At 48.0% G+C, this 18,153-nt stretch overlaps 1 protein-coding gene across 1 annotated transcript in view; it reads left to right on the forward strand.

Annotated features, from left to right (window-relative positions):
* The first annotated feature begins 10,891 nt into the window (after window positions 1-10,891).
* Window positions 10,892-18,153, forward strand: part of ndufa4l2a (NDUFA4 mitochondrial complex associated like 2a) — a 7,933-nt gene continuing 671 nt past the window's right edge. The window contains exons 1-3 of the mRNA XM_035381133.1: window positions 10,892-11,085; window positions 14,962-15,047; window positions 16,873-16,933. Of these exons, the coding sequence (XP_035237024.1) occupies window positions 11,044-11,085; window positions 14,962-15,047; window positions 16,873-16,933 (189 nt within the window). The 5' untranslated portion in view covers window positions 10,892-11,043. The remainder of the gene's footprint in view (window positions 11,086-14,961; window positions 15,048-16,872; window positions 16,934-18,153) is intronic.

The following is an 18,153-nucleotide window of genomic DNA, read 5'->3' on the forward strand; positions in this document are numbered from 1 at the left end:
CACACACACACACACTCACACACACACACTCACACACACACACTCACACATACACTCTCACACATACACTCTCACACACACACACACACACACACACACTCACACATACACTCTCACGCACACACACACTCACACACACACTCTCACACACACGCGCGCACACACACACACACACTCACACACACACACACACACACACACACTCTCATGCACACACACACACGCACACACTCACACATACAATCTCACGCACATACACACACATATACACACACACATACACTCACACATACACTCACACACACACATACACACACTCACACACAAACACACATACACTCTCACACACACACACACATACACTCTCACACACACACACGCATGCGCACATACACACACACACTCATACACACAAGCGGACACTCACTCACACATGCACTCTCACACACACACACACACACACACACACGTGCGCACACACACACACACTCATACACACAAGCACATGCTCTCTCACACACACATACACGCGCACACACTCACACACACACACATACACTCTCACACACACACACAGTATAGACAGACAGAAATATGTAATGTGATGACTGGGTAGTAAATTCATACAGGTTTTATTTGCAGACATTCGTAACGTCTCATAAATAAAACAGTAATAATAATGACCTCAGTCACACACATGACGCTAAATAAACGCTAATGGGTCGTGCTGGAGGCGGAGTTAATCTCTGTGATTTAATTTGTCCTGATTAATGACGGTGGCATCTGCATAATTGATGATCCTTTTGCCTGATGCATCATTTTATTAATGCAGATGTCCCAGAAAAATGACAGAGATTTATTGTGGGCAATTACTGCTTCACACAGAAATACGCCGCTGTGCTCACACAGAAATACGACGCTGTGCTCGAGTCGGTTTAGGAGTAATTTGTCCAAAAAGGTGATGAGAACTGGTTGTGTCAATCTTGCGCAGGTATATAATACACACATAAACACACACATGCAGATACGCACACACACGCATACACACATACACACACATACACAAACACACACACAGACACACATACACACATACAAATACACACATACACACACGCATACACAAATGCACACACATACACACACACATACACACACACATACACAAACACACACAGACACACATGCACACACACGCACTCGTACACAGACACATACACACACACTCACACAAACACATGCATGCACACACACACACACACTCTTGAAGGACTCTTGCTGAGGATTGAGAGTGTATTTCAGTTAAAATTGAGTTTGCCCTGACGCTGACCCTGGATTGGCTGCGGTTGGATTAATGTTGAGAAAGCTGCCCTCTGATTGGCTGTATTGAGAGGAGCTGGGATTAGGACAGTGTGAAGATGATCCAGGATTGGTTATTGGGGGCAGAGGGTGCCTGGTGGCATATACCCCAGCAGTTTCCTGTCCAGCCACCAATCACAGTGCCCACCTCAGAAAAGGTCTCAGTCAGTCTGGATCCACAGGGGGTGAAGCACATGGACAGGGAGCATGAACGAGCCAGTGGAATTGCTTCGAACCACAGCGGGACAGTCCCTGTGTGGTTAGGCTGCGCTGCCCCCTGTGTGCCAGAGAATGTTATTGCATGTCTCAGGGTGAATTACTTGCACTGCTCTGAGAATGCAAGACCCCAGCGCACAATCTTTTATAGCGCCTTCCAGGTTCTATAGCTCTGTACAAGCGAGTACCTTGAAGCATCACCAGGGGGCAGTAATGTTCATGTGGACTGATACGCTTGAATCAGAAGGATGAGAGGGTGGAAAACGGAACTGAACCCTATAGCCTATCAATCTGGGAATAACATGACACTTATTCTTACAATCTGGGAATAACATGACACTGATCCCTAAAATCTGGGAATAGCATGACACTGATCCCTAAAATCTGGGAATTACATGACACTGATCCCTAAAATCTGGGAATTACATGACACTGATCCCTAAAATCTGGGATAACATGACACTGATCCCTACAATTTGGAAATAACATGACACTGATTCCTAAAATCTGGGAATAACATGGCACTGATCCCTACAATTTGGAAATAACATGACACTGATCCCTACAATCTGGGAATTACATGACACCGATCCCTTCAATCTGGGAATAACATGGCATTGATCCCTACAATTTGGGAATAACATGACACTGATCCCTACCATCTGGGAATTACATGACATTGATCCCTTCAATCTGGGAATAACATGGCATTGATCCCTACAATCTGGGAATTGCATGACACTGATCCCTAAAATCTGGGAATAACATGACACTGATCCCTACCATCTGGGAATTACATGACACTGATCCCTAAAATCTGGGAATAACATGGCATTGATCCCTACAATCTGGGAATTGCATGACACTGATCCCTACATTGATCCCGTATGTAGCTTTCAGGTGCCAGGTGATGAAGTTGGAAGTCCAAACCGGAAGGTCACAGTGGCCGTCTCTCCTCCAAACCTCCAGAGAAGCCGGCCGGCTGCTGCAGGTCTGAGCTCCAGACTGAAGACCCGCTGAGTCAGCACAGCCAGCAGGCAGGTTCCCTGTGTATTTGCATTGTGTGTCGCATTGTTGCATTTTCCCCAGTAAAACAGTGCATCTGTGTCTGCATGTATGTGCTCTGAGCTGCTTTTGCACGCACAATCTTCATTATTGTTCTGCACCTGCATTTCTATTTCACTGTGCTTTCTGTGCATCCAGTCCCAATGCCTGTTTATATAATATTATTATTATTGTAAGCGATAGATGGGAAGCTGAAAGATATGAAGAGCACGTCTGTTTTGTCGAACGTTCAGCGTGCATTCCTTCCTCTGGACGATGTTTCTGAGCCGCTGTTCTAACCTGAGAGCTCCCTGACTGTGGGACGGGTTCCGCTCCACCGACCAATCAGAGCGCAGAATAATTCATCTTAATTGTCATAATAAACAAAAGCGGTGGGGGGGGGTCATCAGTCATGTGACGTGAGAGCAGCTGAGCGGGGCGAGTGGGGGGAGGGGAGGGGGGGGGGGGGGGGCGGCGGGGCGGGGCGAGTCTGTTTCCAGGCCTCCACGTCTCCTCATTCCCACGCTGGAAACAACAATAACAAAGAGCGCGGAAACGTGAGCCGCGGACCAGAGGCAGGTCTCCCAGAATCCCTCACTGCTGGTGGGGCGGGGGGGGGGGAGTGGGGGCGGAGCGGGGGGAGTGGGGGGGGGGGGACTGCAGAGTGGAGCTCGTGTCGTTTTTCGGGTTATTCACACACAAAAGCGCTTTCATCCAGTGCTAATGGGTGTGAAACGCTGTGGAGGAGAAGCTGTTGAAGCCAACGAAGAGTTTCAGAATCACTTCAGTGTGATAAAAAGTCCAAAAACTGTGGACTTCTGGGCCAGCCGGACCGTTTTCCTTTGATTCGTGAGCAAGCAGGATGAGAGCAGCCGCTGCCCACCTGAGAATCTGACACGCAGGTGATACTTAGACCTGGCCCCGGGGAGCGGTGCTGCTGCTGGTTTTCATTCAAATCAGGGACCGGTGAAATGGAATCTCTGGGCAGCCAGCGACATTAATCAACTAATCAATTAGCTATCAGGTGGAAAGGAACACCAGCAGCGCTACAGGCCTTAAGAGCCAGGCCTGAGTGTCTGGACCCAGATGGGGAGAGGGAGCAGTCAGCACAGCCCAGGGCACAGGAGGAGGAGCCAGGGCTGGCAGGGGGGTGGTGTGGGGGGCAGGGGGAGGGGGATGGTACGGGGTATGGTGTGGGAGCAGGTGGGTGGTGGGGGGGCGGTGGGTGGTTTGGTGGCCAGGAGGAAGTAGGCGGATGGTGTGGTCCACTCAGGAGTCACAGAGTCTGTCTGTGGACGTGGCCTGAGGTGGTCTGAGGTGGCGAGGTGGTGAGGGGGCGGGCGAGGGGGCGAGGGGGGGGGGGGGCGAGGTGGTGAGGGAGCGGGCGAGGGGGCGAGGGGGGGGGGGCGAGCAGGGGCCGAATCCACAGACTGAGCCAAACCGGAGGCACAGCACCACCCCTGAGCCCAAACGTCACAGGCCAAAACCAAAATAAACGAATGAGGTCATGAAGGACTGAGCGTGTACCAGGACCGCTTCGGCCCGCTGGCACCCAGACTGTGAGTTTCCTTGGCTTTGCCTCCCAGAGGAAATGTGCTGTGCCATCAAAGAGGCGAAACTGGCACAGAAAAGCAGAGACAGCGAGCGGCACGAACCAGCGAGCGACACGAACCAGCGAGCGGCACGAACCAGCGAGCGGCACGAACCAGCGAGCGGCACAAACCAGCGAGCGACACGAACCAGCAAGCGGCACAAACCAGCAAGCGGCACAAACCAGCGAGCGGCACAAACCAGCGAGCGGCACGAACCAGCGAGCGGCACGAACCAGCGAGCGTCACGAACCAGCGAGCGACACGAACCAGCGAGCGGCACAAACCAGCGAGCGGCACCAACCAGCGAGTGACACGAACCAGCGAGCGGCACGAACCAGCGAGCGACACAAACCAGCGAGCGGCACAAACCAGCGAGCAACACGAACCAGCGAGCGACACGAACCAGCGAGCAACACGAACCAGCGAGCGACACAAACCAGCGAGCGACACGAACCAGCGAGCGACACATACAGGAGCGAGCGCTCGGGAGCAGAGCGGCGAGAAGCTCTGTGCATCCTGGCGCTTTAGGGCTCTGAACGCTGCTGGAATGAGCCGCTTACAGAAACATCGAGCAGGGATCTGAGAAAGATTTCTCGCTATTAGCGACAGTTAGCCGGAGGCAGGTAGAAGTGAGGTGGTCTTCATCAGGTTGAAAGGTCATGTGGATCCATCATGTTTATGTCATCAATGTGTGACATCCTCCTATGTGCCATTGCACTCCACTGCAGCAGGGGGCGCTGTCCGAGTAAATCTGAGAGAGAATGGCACCAAATCCCAGCTGGCCTCCTGTCTGGCCCCAGTCCCGGGGGCCGGCCCAAACTCAAACGGGCAGACGCTTTCTCTCCATTAGCAGGGCACGGGGTGCGGGACGGCTCGATGCGTTTGTGTTCGGGGTCCGCCATTCGGGCTCTGTGAGGCGTCAGAGCCGAAATGAAGACTAATGGCGGGAGCTGAGCCGCTGAGCTGGCCGCCCGCCTCCTAACCGCCCGCCCATCCCCCCCCACCCCGCTGAGCCGCTGAGCTGGCCGCCCGCCCATCCCCCCCCACCACCCCCCCCCCCCCCACCATTTCCCTGCGAGTCCTCACCGCTGCTGATTGTGTGTTAGTCTCTAATGCGCTCGCTTGTTACTTTTCCTTCTCGTTTAAAAATTACTCCTTAATGGATCCATTTATCAACCCCCCCCAACCCCCCCACCCCCCCTAACTGAAATCAGTGCACAAACTGCCACCATTTGCAGTGCTGTCCTTGAGAGTCTGCCCCCCCCCCCCTTGAAACTTAGTGCCCCCCAACAAAACATTTTAATTATTTGTTAATCAATCCATGCTCTTCAAAAAATTTTAACACCAAAAACAATGTGTTTGCCTTGTAAAATTAAATAATTATTATGCTAATATGCAATAATATGATATATGATGTTTGGGACGAATTGCATTGGTATAATGTTTGCATCACCAGTGCTTCTGATTTTCTGATTTGGCAGATGTGTTCAATTGCTTCCTTTCAGTGTTGGATCACATGCCCATGTGTGCAGAATACATTTTAACTGAATGTTCCTAACAGCTTGCTATGCACTAAAGTATGTCACCCATATTACAGTGCATGATCCAAATGGCAATCAAATGTCTCGTGCTTGCACATATATTGGATCCAAAAGTTACTGTATAACAATGCACAACCTTCCCCTAAATGAACAGTGGGCACTGACTTTTAAATCTTGCCTAGTTGGGAGGGGTGTTGGGGTGGGGGGACTTTTTGATGAAGAAGGAATGTGATTGGCTGAAAATGATGAAGAAGGTACATGATTGGTTGAAAGTGATGGCGAGGCTATGTGATTGGCTGAAAGTGATGGCGAGGCTACGTGATTGGCTGAAAGTGATGGCGAGGCTACGTGATTGGCTGAAAGTGATGGCGAGGCTACGTGATTGGTTGAAAGTGATGGCGAGGCTACGTGATTGGCTGAAAGTGATGGCGAGGCTACGTGATTGGCTGAAAGTGATGGCGAGGCTACGTGATTGGCTGAAAGTGATGTGTGCTTTCTGAGTGCATGGGGGCAGCAGAATGGCGGTAACCTCCATTAAACCGAACACAACTCATCTACGGCTCTGCCTGAGAAAGAGAGGCCCTCCCCCAGCCTCTGTCTGTCCTGCAATCAATAGGAGGACGGGAGAGGAACCGATCCATTTTTAATTTCCCCGTCCCACTAGCTGCCTTCCCTGCAGGCCATTCTATCACAACAATAATAAAAAGGCATATTCGAGAGTCGCTGTCTCCCTGACAAATGCTCCCAATCACTCTAATGGGGAGAGAGGATGAGGTTCGGGGGGGGTGGGGGGGGGGGCTGGGTGCTTGGTCACCTGCACCCCTGACTCACAATCACAGAACACCACTGCCCCCCCCCCCCCCCACCCTCATAACCCTGAGGAGTGTAAAAACACATTAAAACTGAAGATGGGAGAAACACGGCACAGCTGTGTGCCTTTAATATCTCCTCCTCCGGATCTTTCCATTTCGGGGAGGCGATGAGCGAGGCTGTTTCATTAGGGACGGGGGGCAGCCAGGGCCTGTAACCCCCCCCCTGTTTACTCAGTCGCACGGCAGAGCCTTTGTGCTTCTGGGTGCACCTGCAAAACACCTTTCTCCTGGCTCCTTGATCCCCACAACAGCTTGAGCCAATCACATCACTCTGTTCTGTGAAGAACACCCCTCATTAGTTGGACACGCCCCCTTATTGATAATTAATTAATCAGAGCCTCCAGACTCCGCCCACTCGCCATTACTCATCACTCCAGCCTCCTGCATCGGACAGGACCGTCCGTCCCATGTACCGGACCCTCGACCTGCTCCAATCGCACACAACTTTATTTACACAGTGTATTTTCACAAAGAATTTCTCACGATGCTCTTTAAAGTTTACCCTGGCCTAAGCCCCAGAGAGCGAGCCAGAGGCAACACAGGCATGGGCAAACTCCCAGAGTGGCATTCCAGAGGCAACCCAGGAGGGACCAGGCCCACCCTCCTCTGGCCAGCTCAGTGTGCCCACCCTCCTCTGGCCAGCCCAGTGTGCCCACCCTCCTCTGGCCAGCCCGGTGTGCCAGCCCATTAGGAGAAAACACGGTCAGCTGGGTTCAGTCCCTCAGAATAGCCCCAGAGTTATTATCCACACAGAATGGATCTCATTTAAGGTGAACATGAGTTATGAATGGACATGTGGTGAAACCAGGAGTACACTGAAAAAGCAAAAAAATGCATCTATCTTTACGAGTCTTTCAGTCTTATATTTAGACTAAATTTTTGTTTATTTTACTGTTCGGCTACATAAGACAAGAAGTTTGCCAATGAGGTGACACGGCTTGACTCATTTCAAGATGTACCGAACGGGGTGAGACAATTTCACTTGTCAAGCAACAAGTAGCTTAGAAAACAAGCTAATATTTTGTACTTGACAAAAAAGCCATAAAAATAAGACTTGATTAAGTGTCATTCCAAGACCAGAACATTTAAGAGAGTTAGGAGAGTCTTATCTTTTGGGTTTTGCAGTGTAGCAATCAATGCACAAACAGTAGCGCTGATTAGGCATTCATCAGGGTCATTGTATTTCTCCCCCTTGCACGTCAGGCCAGGAAGAGGTAAGCGTTTGAGAGTACGAGCGAGAGAAGCATCTCGGCTGAATCAGCAGGGAATGCGAGGTGTTTGAATCGGAACCCTGATCAGTGAGAGGTGTGAAAGTTCTGCAGGCGACACGCAGGCTATTGTTCATGTTCTCTCACCTCCGTCCAGACTGCTGTATTTTCTGGGCCCCACAAAATAACACCTGCCTTTTTCCACAGAGCACCTGGGCACACCACCGCACACCACCAGGTGAGGACAGATGCTTCAGAAGCCCCGCCTCCAGACCCCAGGGGGTAAGATGCAAACGCACATGCAAACATATTCATCTGCCCTGACCTCAGAAATGTACCTCAGAAAATTCCTGACGTGTCAGGTGTGTTCGGTTCCACCTGAAAGGGAACGTTCCTTCTTATCGGGCAGAGAGTAACGAGGAGTCGCCTCCTATTTCCTCCGAGTTGCCATGGAAACCGATATGCAACATCCTCTCCGGTACGCTGGAGTGAGCTTAGCTTGTTTCAGAGCACTGAGTGAGACTGTTACTCACTGGCGTAGACGTGCTGCAGTTTAGTCTACAATCAAGCCCGGCCTGATATATTCTCCATCGACTTTGTTCGTTTATAAAGAAAATCAATGAACAGCCAGCGAAGTCCATATTCGTAGTTTAGATCCAGGGCGGACGAGGAGGCAGATTGGTTCTGATTGGTTCTGATTGGTTCTCTAGGCTTCTGGCGGCTCAGGTGAAAGATGTCATTAGTTCAGGTCAAAGGGCAGTACACAACTTACTAAAACCCTAACCTACCCTCACTCTTCACCCTGCACCCTAAACCCTAACCCTTTCCTCACCCTGCACCCTAAACCCTAAACCCTTAACCCTAACCCACCCTCACCCCGAACCCTGCACCCTAAACCCTAAACCGTTAACCCTAACCCATCCCGTACTCTAAACCCTAACCACCCTCACCCCTCACCCTAAACCCTTAACCACAACTCTTTCCTCACCCCCACACCCTAAACCCTAAGCCCTTAAAGTGAAAATAGTAAATTACCGGAAATCAACACTGTACACACAGGAGGCCTGGTAATTTACAAACAGGACACAACAGACAGGAAGAACACTACAAACACAACATACATAATTAAACACTTACAGTCAACACAGAGCACTGTGTCCATTTTATAAAGTGCAAACACTGTGACTGCGACATAAAATATGTAGGAGAGACAGGGATTATGATTAGGACTAGATTAGCACAACACATATATAACATAAGAAATCATAGGGACACAGACACACACCTGGTGGCTCAATTCCTTCACCAGGGACAGGGAAATATGGGGCCTGCAAACAAACACTAACAGGACACCAGAGGACAGACATGGGGCAGAAAAACACTGGATCACAAATCTAAACACCATATTCCCAGAAGCGCTTAACGAACGCACGTGAAACTCTAACACGAGAGGGAACCATTTTTCCTTTTTAAAGGCTCCAGCGCTGGACGGCCTGTGCAAACCTTTCATTCCCAAGAGGTCCTCGGTCTCTGACCCTTTCCTTAAAGTTCTGATTGCAGATAGTAAGAGCTGCAGCACGGATGGTTGTCATTTTAACTACATTTCGTGATGAGTCCAGGAATGGCACCAGAAGGCTGTTCCTGCGTCTAATCTGCTGTAGAACCAGCGTAAATGTGCATTCCGGTGTAACTGGGTCCCAGTGAAAACCTGCATACTGTTTTCATTTCAGTGACCAGGAGTCCACATCTTCTGCAATTAGGAGGAAACTGAACAAGTTGCTAAAATTATCCATGGATATTTCCAACATAATGTAACCATAATAAAAGGCACAGCAACCCATAATAGGCATTCAAACCATGTCATTCAACCATGACAATTTAATAGCTCAGTGCTATTCACTGCTTGCAGTAGTGTTTGGAATGAAAACCTGGTGGCCCAGAACCAAATTTTGGCCAAACCTCTAAACACAACCCCCACCCACTTATATTCCATAGCTGGTCAACGTAAATGCGGATCGATTTCTGACTTAACCTCAAAGTTTAAATATTTAAATAGATGTAAAAGAAATAAAATGATTCAACTCCCGGGGAAGCTAAGCTTCTTTAGGCTCTTTCTTTCATGACGATAATCAGTTGTGCCGTTCAGGATTTCTCTTAAGGCGAAACTAGGACAGAACCATATCCTAAATTGAAGGCAGAAAGTACATTATTTATTACGCTGTCGACCTGCTCTTTCCTGAACAAAAATCCGGAACAGTTTATATCGTATATTTTTTAAGTATTGAGTTTATTTTACGCATTTTTTTTGATGATGATGATGATGATGTGAATAGGCGGAAGTCAGCCAGATCAACCTTCTCGATCATTAAAACTTTGCTTTAACAAACTTTTCCGTGTCTAATCCCAAACGGGACCGGGAAATTGGCTTGACATCTGAGCGACCTCACATGAGGACAGTTGAGAGTTGTGGGAACAGCTCGCTCTTTGGACGTTTCACTGTTTTCAGGAGTCAGAGAAGGACGCAACATTGTTCCGAAAAGCAAACAACTCGTTCACCCTCTCACCCCGAGGTCCCACCGGACTGCAGACAACATCTGAGCGCAGTTTGTCCCGATCGCGCTGAAAAGTAGTGTCCTCCTTTTGCATCGGACAAACTGACGCCTTGCATGCTACAGCTTTTTAAAAAACGACGGAAAATTCGGAAATGTAAACAAACATAACACACGAAAGGAATTGTTTTGTTTGATTTATTTCAGTCGCAACCTACGCCTAAGAACACACAGCCAGGCATAGACGGAAGGAAACATTTAGCCAAAGATTACAACGGCACTTATTTTAGAAACATGGTTCTATTAGTTTTTTATATTACCAGATGACCATTTTTCTTAAAGTCACTATGGACTACTGACTACATACTGGCTGAATGACTGCAAGCAGTATGTTTACTTTGCGTTAGGACGCGCTGATTGTCTCTGGAGAAGCTATATGCCAATTATGAGGATTAGATCAGCCCCCGCCCCCACCGCCTCCACCCTCATCGGGGGCGGCTCGCGACAGGTCTCGCTCTGGACTACTCAAACGTCTGGAGTTCTGCTAAAATAATTCTCCTCACATCTACAGCTCGCGCACTCCTTTGTAGACTAGTTAGTATTCTTTTTATATTGATCTCAAGTTCTAGTTCTACGTAGGCCAACAACAGTCTTTAGAAAGTATGATTGGAAAAATGATTCAGCAGGCAAAGAAACACCCTGGAGTAAGTTATTTGTTTATTTCATTTTTCATTGCATTTTCTGCACTTGTTTTACAGATTAAATGTTGGAAAGCTTGAAACTGTGACCATCCTTGCAAGGCTACCTCTTTCAACAAGTAGTCTGGAGAACATAGGAAAACTTGCACTTTTAAATTAACGTCAAAAATAAAAGAACAAAAATATAATGCACATACTGTTTTGACTTCATAACGTTAAGCAATTACATTCAGTGCTTAGAGCTGTCACCACCAGCTTTTACTTCACAAGGAAATTACATTAAAATTAATACCTGTTTTATAAGTGGAACCAAGCTATGCTATTACTAAGAATATTACAGAAAGTATTGTACTGTACGTCTATGCTCCTGTGACTTTTTATAATTAGACTCCTTTCACTATTAATTAACGCTTTTTGACAGCGTTAAACTTCTAACTTTTATTAGACGTAAAAACGCCGCTCATTCGTTAATTTTGCAGCTTACTGATTAGCCTATGGATATGTCCAGACATTACACTCCCTACATTGATTCAAAGCACAATCTGTAAAGGTAAATTCCTCGCGTACATAGGCTTTCAAACACACATACAGTATACGTGTGACCATGTCCTATGCGAATTATGATCACGGACAGGCAATGACATGTCACGGAAACTTCGATAATAGAAGTAAAGAGCTGCGTGCTGCCCAGATGTCTCGTGCAGTTTGAGCTGGCTTGATTCCCAGAGAGGTCAAAAGCTGCTAACGAGCAAGCCGCGACATAGGCGACGTCGGAAAGGTCAGCGCTCTTCCGTGTGTCCCCTGCAGTGGGATTCACCCCTGAACGCGATTGATATAAACTGGACATTGCAAATTACGCTGGGAATTGTGTATACACAGCCCCGCGTTGGGTGCCAAATTTTTTTTTTTTTTTTAATAGACAACGTCGACTCAAGGAATCAGTGTTAACCAATGTTAAAGTTTTTAGACTAATTGTTAACAATATTTAGCTGCAACACAGACGCGCATGGGCGCTTATGTGAACACACACACACACACACACACGCGCAGACGACCTTTCAGCATTTGGACAGCTCTCGACATACGATGTTCTCCGGTAGAGTTCACGTTAACACGTGTGTAACAATCAGATAAGCGCATAGCCTACAACAAACGCCTGGGCTTCGTCAGGTGTAGAACTCACTTCGTACACCAGTGACTAATCTAATCTAATATAAATTCAGTACTTCGAAAAGGCCATAGATTTTAGAACAGTTTTTAAACAACTGGTGTTAGCGCACAGACGCAGTTTAAAGACCAACCTGTTAATTATCCAATATGACGTGCATTTAAAAAGAAAATGTTTAATTTGGACTGACCGCAAAGTTTTTTCGCAAAATTATCGCACAGCCCCTGTCCCTGCAGTTCATCGGAAATTTCTTAAAAACACAAGTGGATGTAGACATGAACGTAATGGCTGACAAATTAGCTCTGATTGAGGAGAACAGGGAGAGCTTTTCTGATTTCTTTATCAAAGACAAAATGCGCTTCCGTAAATGTCCAGCAGTGTAACCGGGTCATATGTGTTAGTCACTCTGGATGAACGCGTCTGCAAAATGCCGAAAATGCTGATTCATGTATCCACAAGTTTATTTGACCGCCGGTCCGTCTGTCTGTGGTTAAAATGACCTTCTCGGATTTGGCTCCGTTTAAACCCAGATTTATGTAAGAGTGCTATTAAATTAAGAGGCATGTAAATCACTCTTAATTCAAGTGGTCATTACATTTTCTGCCGTAGTCTACTCACCATTAATCAATACGACATACTGAAATTACTTGAAGGGTACTTGTCTGGTAGTTTCTCGCGATACTCAAGCACCATTTAAATGAAAAACCACTGACATATCGCAATATTTTTGCCCTAGAAGCGAAATTACGGACAGTAGGCAGAATGAAATCGTTCGTCACGCGAACAGAGAAACGCTAACTCATCGTTTAAAAGAAAATAACTGGCCACTTTGATGCTTAGTTTTTGAGGTGTTTTTATGACCCCCCCCCCCCCCCCCGATTTCCTAAAAACTTCACTTTGCTTAAACACGTAACTCCTAAAATATTAGATAAAACCGCATTTTCCGCCGTACGTAGAAATTCCACCGTATGTTTCAACCCAAACGCCAGTCGCACGTCCAGCACGTCCCGCACGTCCCGCACGTCTTGCACATCGCCGAACCTCATATTCGACAATGTTCCACAGCACGCGGGCTGCTCCCCGTTCTTCCCTTCTTCTGGTGTAGAGTGTACACGTACAATGCAATTTACACGCTAAAATAGAACTTTTAAAAGCAAAGATTTAAAACTTTTCTCCCTGACAGGATGAGTTGTTACATCAGCAGGTCAGTTTTGTGCAGTGATGGTTAAAGAGAGCACAGGACCAGGTTAAACAGGACCGAGCCTTATGCACACAGACAGTACCTGAGAAACTTAATAATAGTAATCAGATAATCTAATTATCAGAAGGGCCTGTTTACAATCCCTGCTGGACACCCACACAGCGGCTTTGAGCTTTGATTCATTTCTACTGGGGTAGGAGTTATCACACACACACGCACGTGCACGCACACACACACGCACGCACGCACGCACACACACTCATGCACGCACAGTGCACACACTCATACACAATCACATGCACATACGCACACATGCATGCTCATATGCGTATAGGCTCACACACAGTCACACACAGTCACATGCACGCAACACACAGTCACACACACAGATTCACATGCACGCAACACACAGTCGCACACACACGCACACACGCACATACACACATACACACATACACACATACACACTCACACTCACGCACACACACACACACACACACACACCTGACACTGTTTCCCTCTTCTTTCTTTGGTCCTCCTCGCCTTTCTTTCTCCTCCTTCTTTTCCCTTTCCGCATCTCTTCTTTCTTTCCCCTGTCCTTTTTTCCCATTTTACTCACTCGCTCCGTCTCTACCCCCCTCTTCTCACCCTCCTCCTTTCTCTCATTCTCTTCTTCTTTCCTCCATCTTTCCATTCTTGTTTCTTTCTGCTCTCCCTCCTTTCACTTTCTCTCTCTTCACTGCTTTCACTCTGTTTCCCCTTCTTTTCTGTCTCCCCTCTTCTCCCTCTCTTCTTCATTGTTTTCTTTGTTGAGCGACCTGTGTGCAAGACTTGGGGTGGATTTTGACATGGGGGTCCAGGGTACAGTGCAAAACACAAGTTTGCACTCTCCCTGGTTAATTTCCTACTTGGGCAAGCAAAGCTTGCTATTTGGATTACAAGGAGGAACCTGATAAAAGAGGGGGAGGTAACAGATCCTTTGCTGGTTTTTAGGGGGATGGTTTTACGTCTTCGGATAGAGTATGTGTATTTTAGCTTGCATAGCAATGTAAGTAATTTCCAGAGAATTTGGTGCATAAATGAAGCTATTTGTGTGGTGGATGATGAAGGGGGCCACAGTGCATGCTTTTAAACAACAATATGTAGGACTAGGTTCGAACTGGAATGGCTTTGTTTTTACTCTGGTTTTATTGTGTTTTTACTTATTTATTTTATTTATTGATTTTACCTTTGTCTTACGGGTAGTCTGTTTCTCTGATGGTTTTAGTGTTTTGTATTGTTTTCATCATGACTGCATTTGTTCCTTTTAAAATGGTTTTTGTTTTTTTTGTCTTGTTTTTTTTTGTTTTTGTTTTGGTGCCTTTTAGACAAATTGCAATGGAATGAAAGTTACTGCTTATGTATTTGTTTATGAATTTCTATTTTGTGTGATGTTCTCAGAAATGGGACATAAAAATAAAAATAATCTCTCTCTCTCTCTCTCTCTCTCTCTCTCTCTCTCTCTCTCTTCCAGCTCATTCCCCAGTTCTTCTTCATCGTGTTGGGGATGGGCGGAGCCTCCCTCTACCTGGTTCGTCTCGCCCGCGGTCCGCACGTCACGTGAGTGCCAGACCCGAAAAAACCAGAACACACACATTTCCACCAATAAAAAACCAGAACACACACATTTCCAATAAAAAACCAGAACACACACATTTCCAATAAAAAACCAGAACACACACATTTCCAATAAAAAACCAGAATACACACATTTCCAATAGGACAACGCATCACAGGCACAGAGGACGCACGGAGTCTAATTTCACACAGCAATGACGGGGACATTTCCCAAACCACCTGAGTTCAGGATTAAGGCCTGTCGCCGCGGTTACGCGTACCTGCCAATCGCCTGCGACAGAAGCAGCGTCCCGCGGCCCTGTGCTCATTAAGGGGAGAGACAGACCCTCTTCGCTCAGAGTACGCGGGACGGGGGCCCTGCTCCTGATTACGGAGGAGCCAGATTATGAACTGCAGCGGAACGTTTATCTGAATAAGTTCCACTTGCGTACCTGCCCGCCATTAACGGCTCAAACCAGGCCAGACCAGCCGCTGCCGGCGGAGTCGCCGTGCGGTGTGGAATCCGCCGGCGTGGCCGGGGACGCCTCAGGCGCCCTGTTCAGCCTCTGTGAGGTCACAACACAGCTCTGGGGTAGGGGGGGGGTCAGACAGGACACAGCACTGGGGTGGGGGGGTCAGACAGGACACAGCTCTGGGGTGGGGGGGGGGGATCAGACAGAACGCAGCTCTGGGGTGGGGGGGGGTGGTCAGACAGAACGCAGCTCTGGGGTGGGGGGGGGGTGGTCAGACAGAACGCAGCTCTGGGGTGGGGGGGGGGGGCAGACAGAACGCAGCTCTGGGGTGGGGGGGGGGGATCAGACAGAACGCAGCTCTGGGGTGGGGGGGGGTGGTCAGACAGAACGCAGCTCTGGGGTGGGGGGGGGTGGTCAGACAGAACGCAGCTCTGGGGTGGGGGGGGGGGCAGACAGAACGCAGCTCTGGGGTGGGGGGGGGATTCAGATGGGACACAGCTCTGGGGTGGGGGGGGGGGTCAGATGGGACACAGCTCTGGGGTGGGGGGGGGGATCAGACAGAACGCAGCTCTGGGGTGGGGGGGGATTCAGACGGGACACAGCTCTGGGGTAGGGGGGGATCAGATGGGACACAGCTCTGGGGTGGGGGGGGGGATCAGACAGAACGCAGCTCTGGGGTGGGGGGGGGGATCAGACAGAACGCAGCTCTGGGGTAGGGGGGGATCAGACAGGACACAGCTCTGGGGTAGGGGGGATCTGATGGGTCACAGCTCTGGGGTGGGGGGGATCAGATGGGACACAGCTCTGGGGTAGGGGGGAATCAGACGGGACACAGTGGCTAGCTGTTTAGCTCCTAGCGCGAGGGCCAGTGCCGCCTGACCTCCCCGCCCTGTGTCTGTGTGAAAGCTCCTCTCGGCCTCCCAATGGCATTTGCCTGCCAAGGAGACATAATGACTCTTGTCATGTCTGTCTTCTCTCTCTCGTTCTCTCTTTCTTTATCTCTTTCTCTCCTTCTTTCTATGTCTCTCTTTATCTCTCACTGGCTCTTTATCGCTCTCTCTCACTCTGTTTATCTCTTTTCTCTCCTTCTGTCTGGGACAGCATGTCTCTTGTTTTTTTCTCTCTGCCTCTCTCACTGTCTGTTTATCTCTGTGTCTGTCAAACTCAAAATTCAAAAGGAGATGACAACTGACATGCCCATAATTTATTTTGCCCAAGCATAGCACACAAACACACAGCAGTAATAAAACAATAGTGCGTGTAATACTGCATATATGAATATTCCTCAGTAGCACATCTGACTGTCTCTCTCTCTCTCTCTCTGGCCTGTTTTGTTCCGCCCGGCTCAATTTCAGCTGGAACAAGAATAATAACCCTGAGCCCTGGAATAAGCTGAGCCCGACCTATCAGTACAAGGTGAGTTTTTCCAGTGACCTATCAGTACAAGGTAAGTTTCTCCTGTGACCTATCAGTACAAGGTGAGTTTCTCCAGTGACCTATCAGTACAAGGTAAGTTTCTCCTGTGACCTATCAGTACAAGGTGAGTTTTTCCAGTGACCTATCAGTACAAGGTGAGTTTTTCCAGTGACCTATCAGTACAAGGTGAGTTTATCCTGTGACCTATCAGTACAAGGTGAGTTTCTCCAGTGACCTATCAGTACAAGGTGAGTTTCTCCAGTGACCTATCAGTACAAGGTGAGTTTATCCTGTGACCTATCAGTACAAGGTGAGTTTATCCTGTGACCAATCAGTGTAAGGGGAGTGTCCTCCATTACCAATAAACTTGGCGCCCGTTAATTTATCTAATAAATCATGGCCTAAATAAATAAATGACCTAAATAAATATATAATAGGTGGTGCTTCACAAAACTTCCTTGAACCAATCGCATTGCCGAAAGCAATGTCAACCAATCGCATTGCCGAAAGCAATGTCAACCAATCGCATTGCCGAAAGCAATGTCTACCAATCACATCACAGGAATGTCATAGGCTGTCATTTCCCATCGGAGGTTGAGGGGTTGAGTCGACCTTTTTGATTGGTTACTTTTGGTGGGTGGGGCTTTCTCTATTAAGCATTTCTCCATTATACAGTAGCTTCATGCAAATCTGTAATGTTAATTGGAATTGATGGAATTATGTGTATGACTAGCAGCTATATCTATTGCATGTATGATGTTCTATTAATTTGGTTAATCTTCAGAAGTCATTGACCAAGGTGTCCTCTCGCTGCCGGGCTTTTTGGCAGCTCTTTTCAGCCTCAGTCACCCTGAAAAAAGCTGAACTCAGGAGGCAACTCTGCCTAAGCAGAAAGAAATTAAAACATGGAATAAATACATAAATAAACAAATAAGGGGGTGGTTCAAATCCTGGCCTGGGCCTTTCTGTGTGGTGTTTGAATGTTCTCCCTGTGTCTGTGTGGGGTTCTAGTGGGTACTCCGGTTTCCTCCCACAGTCCAAAGACATATGAAGGTCAGGTTAACTGTGGAGTCTAAATTGGCCATAGGTATGAGTGTGTGTTACCACACACATGCACACTTATGTACACACACACTGATAAATTAGTTGCTTTTAGAGACACATCAAGTCCCCACAGGTTACCTGTTACTGTCAGTCAACAGCACATCTGTCTTCCCCCC

This window comes from Anguilla anguilla, chromosome 11 (assembly GCF_013347855.1).
Source record: "Anguilla anguilla isolate fAngAng1 chromosome 11, fAngAng1.pri, whole genome shotgun sequence".
NCBI classification, from domain to species: domain Eukaryota; kingdom Metazoa; phylum Chordata; class Actinopteri; order Anguilliformes; family Anguillidae; genus Anguilla; species Anguilla anguilla.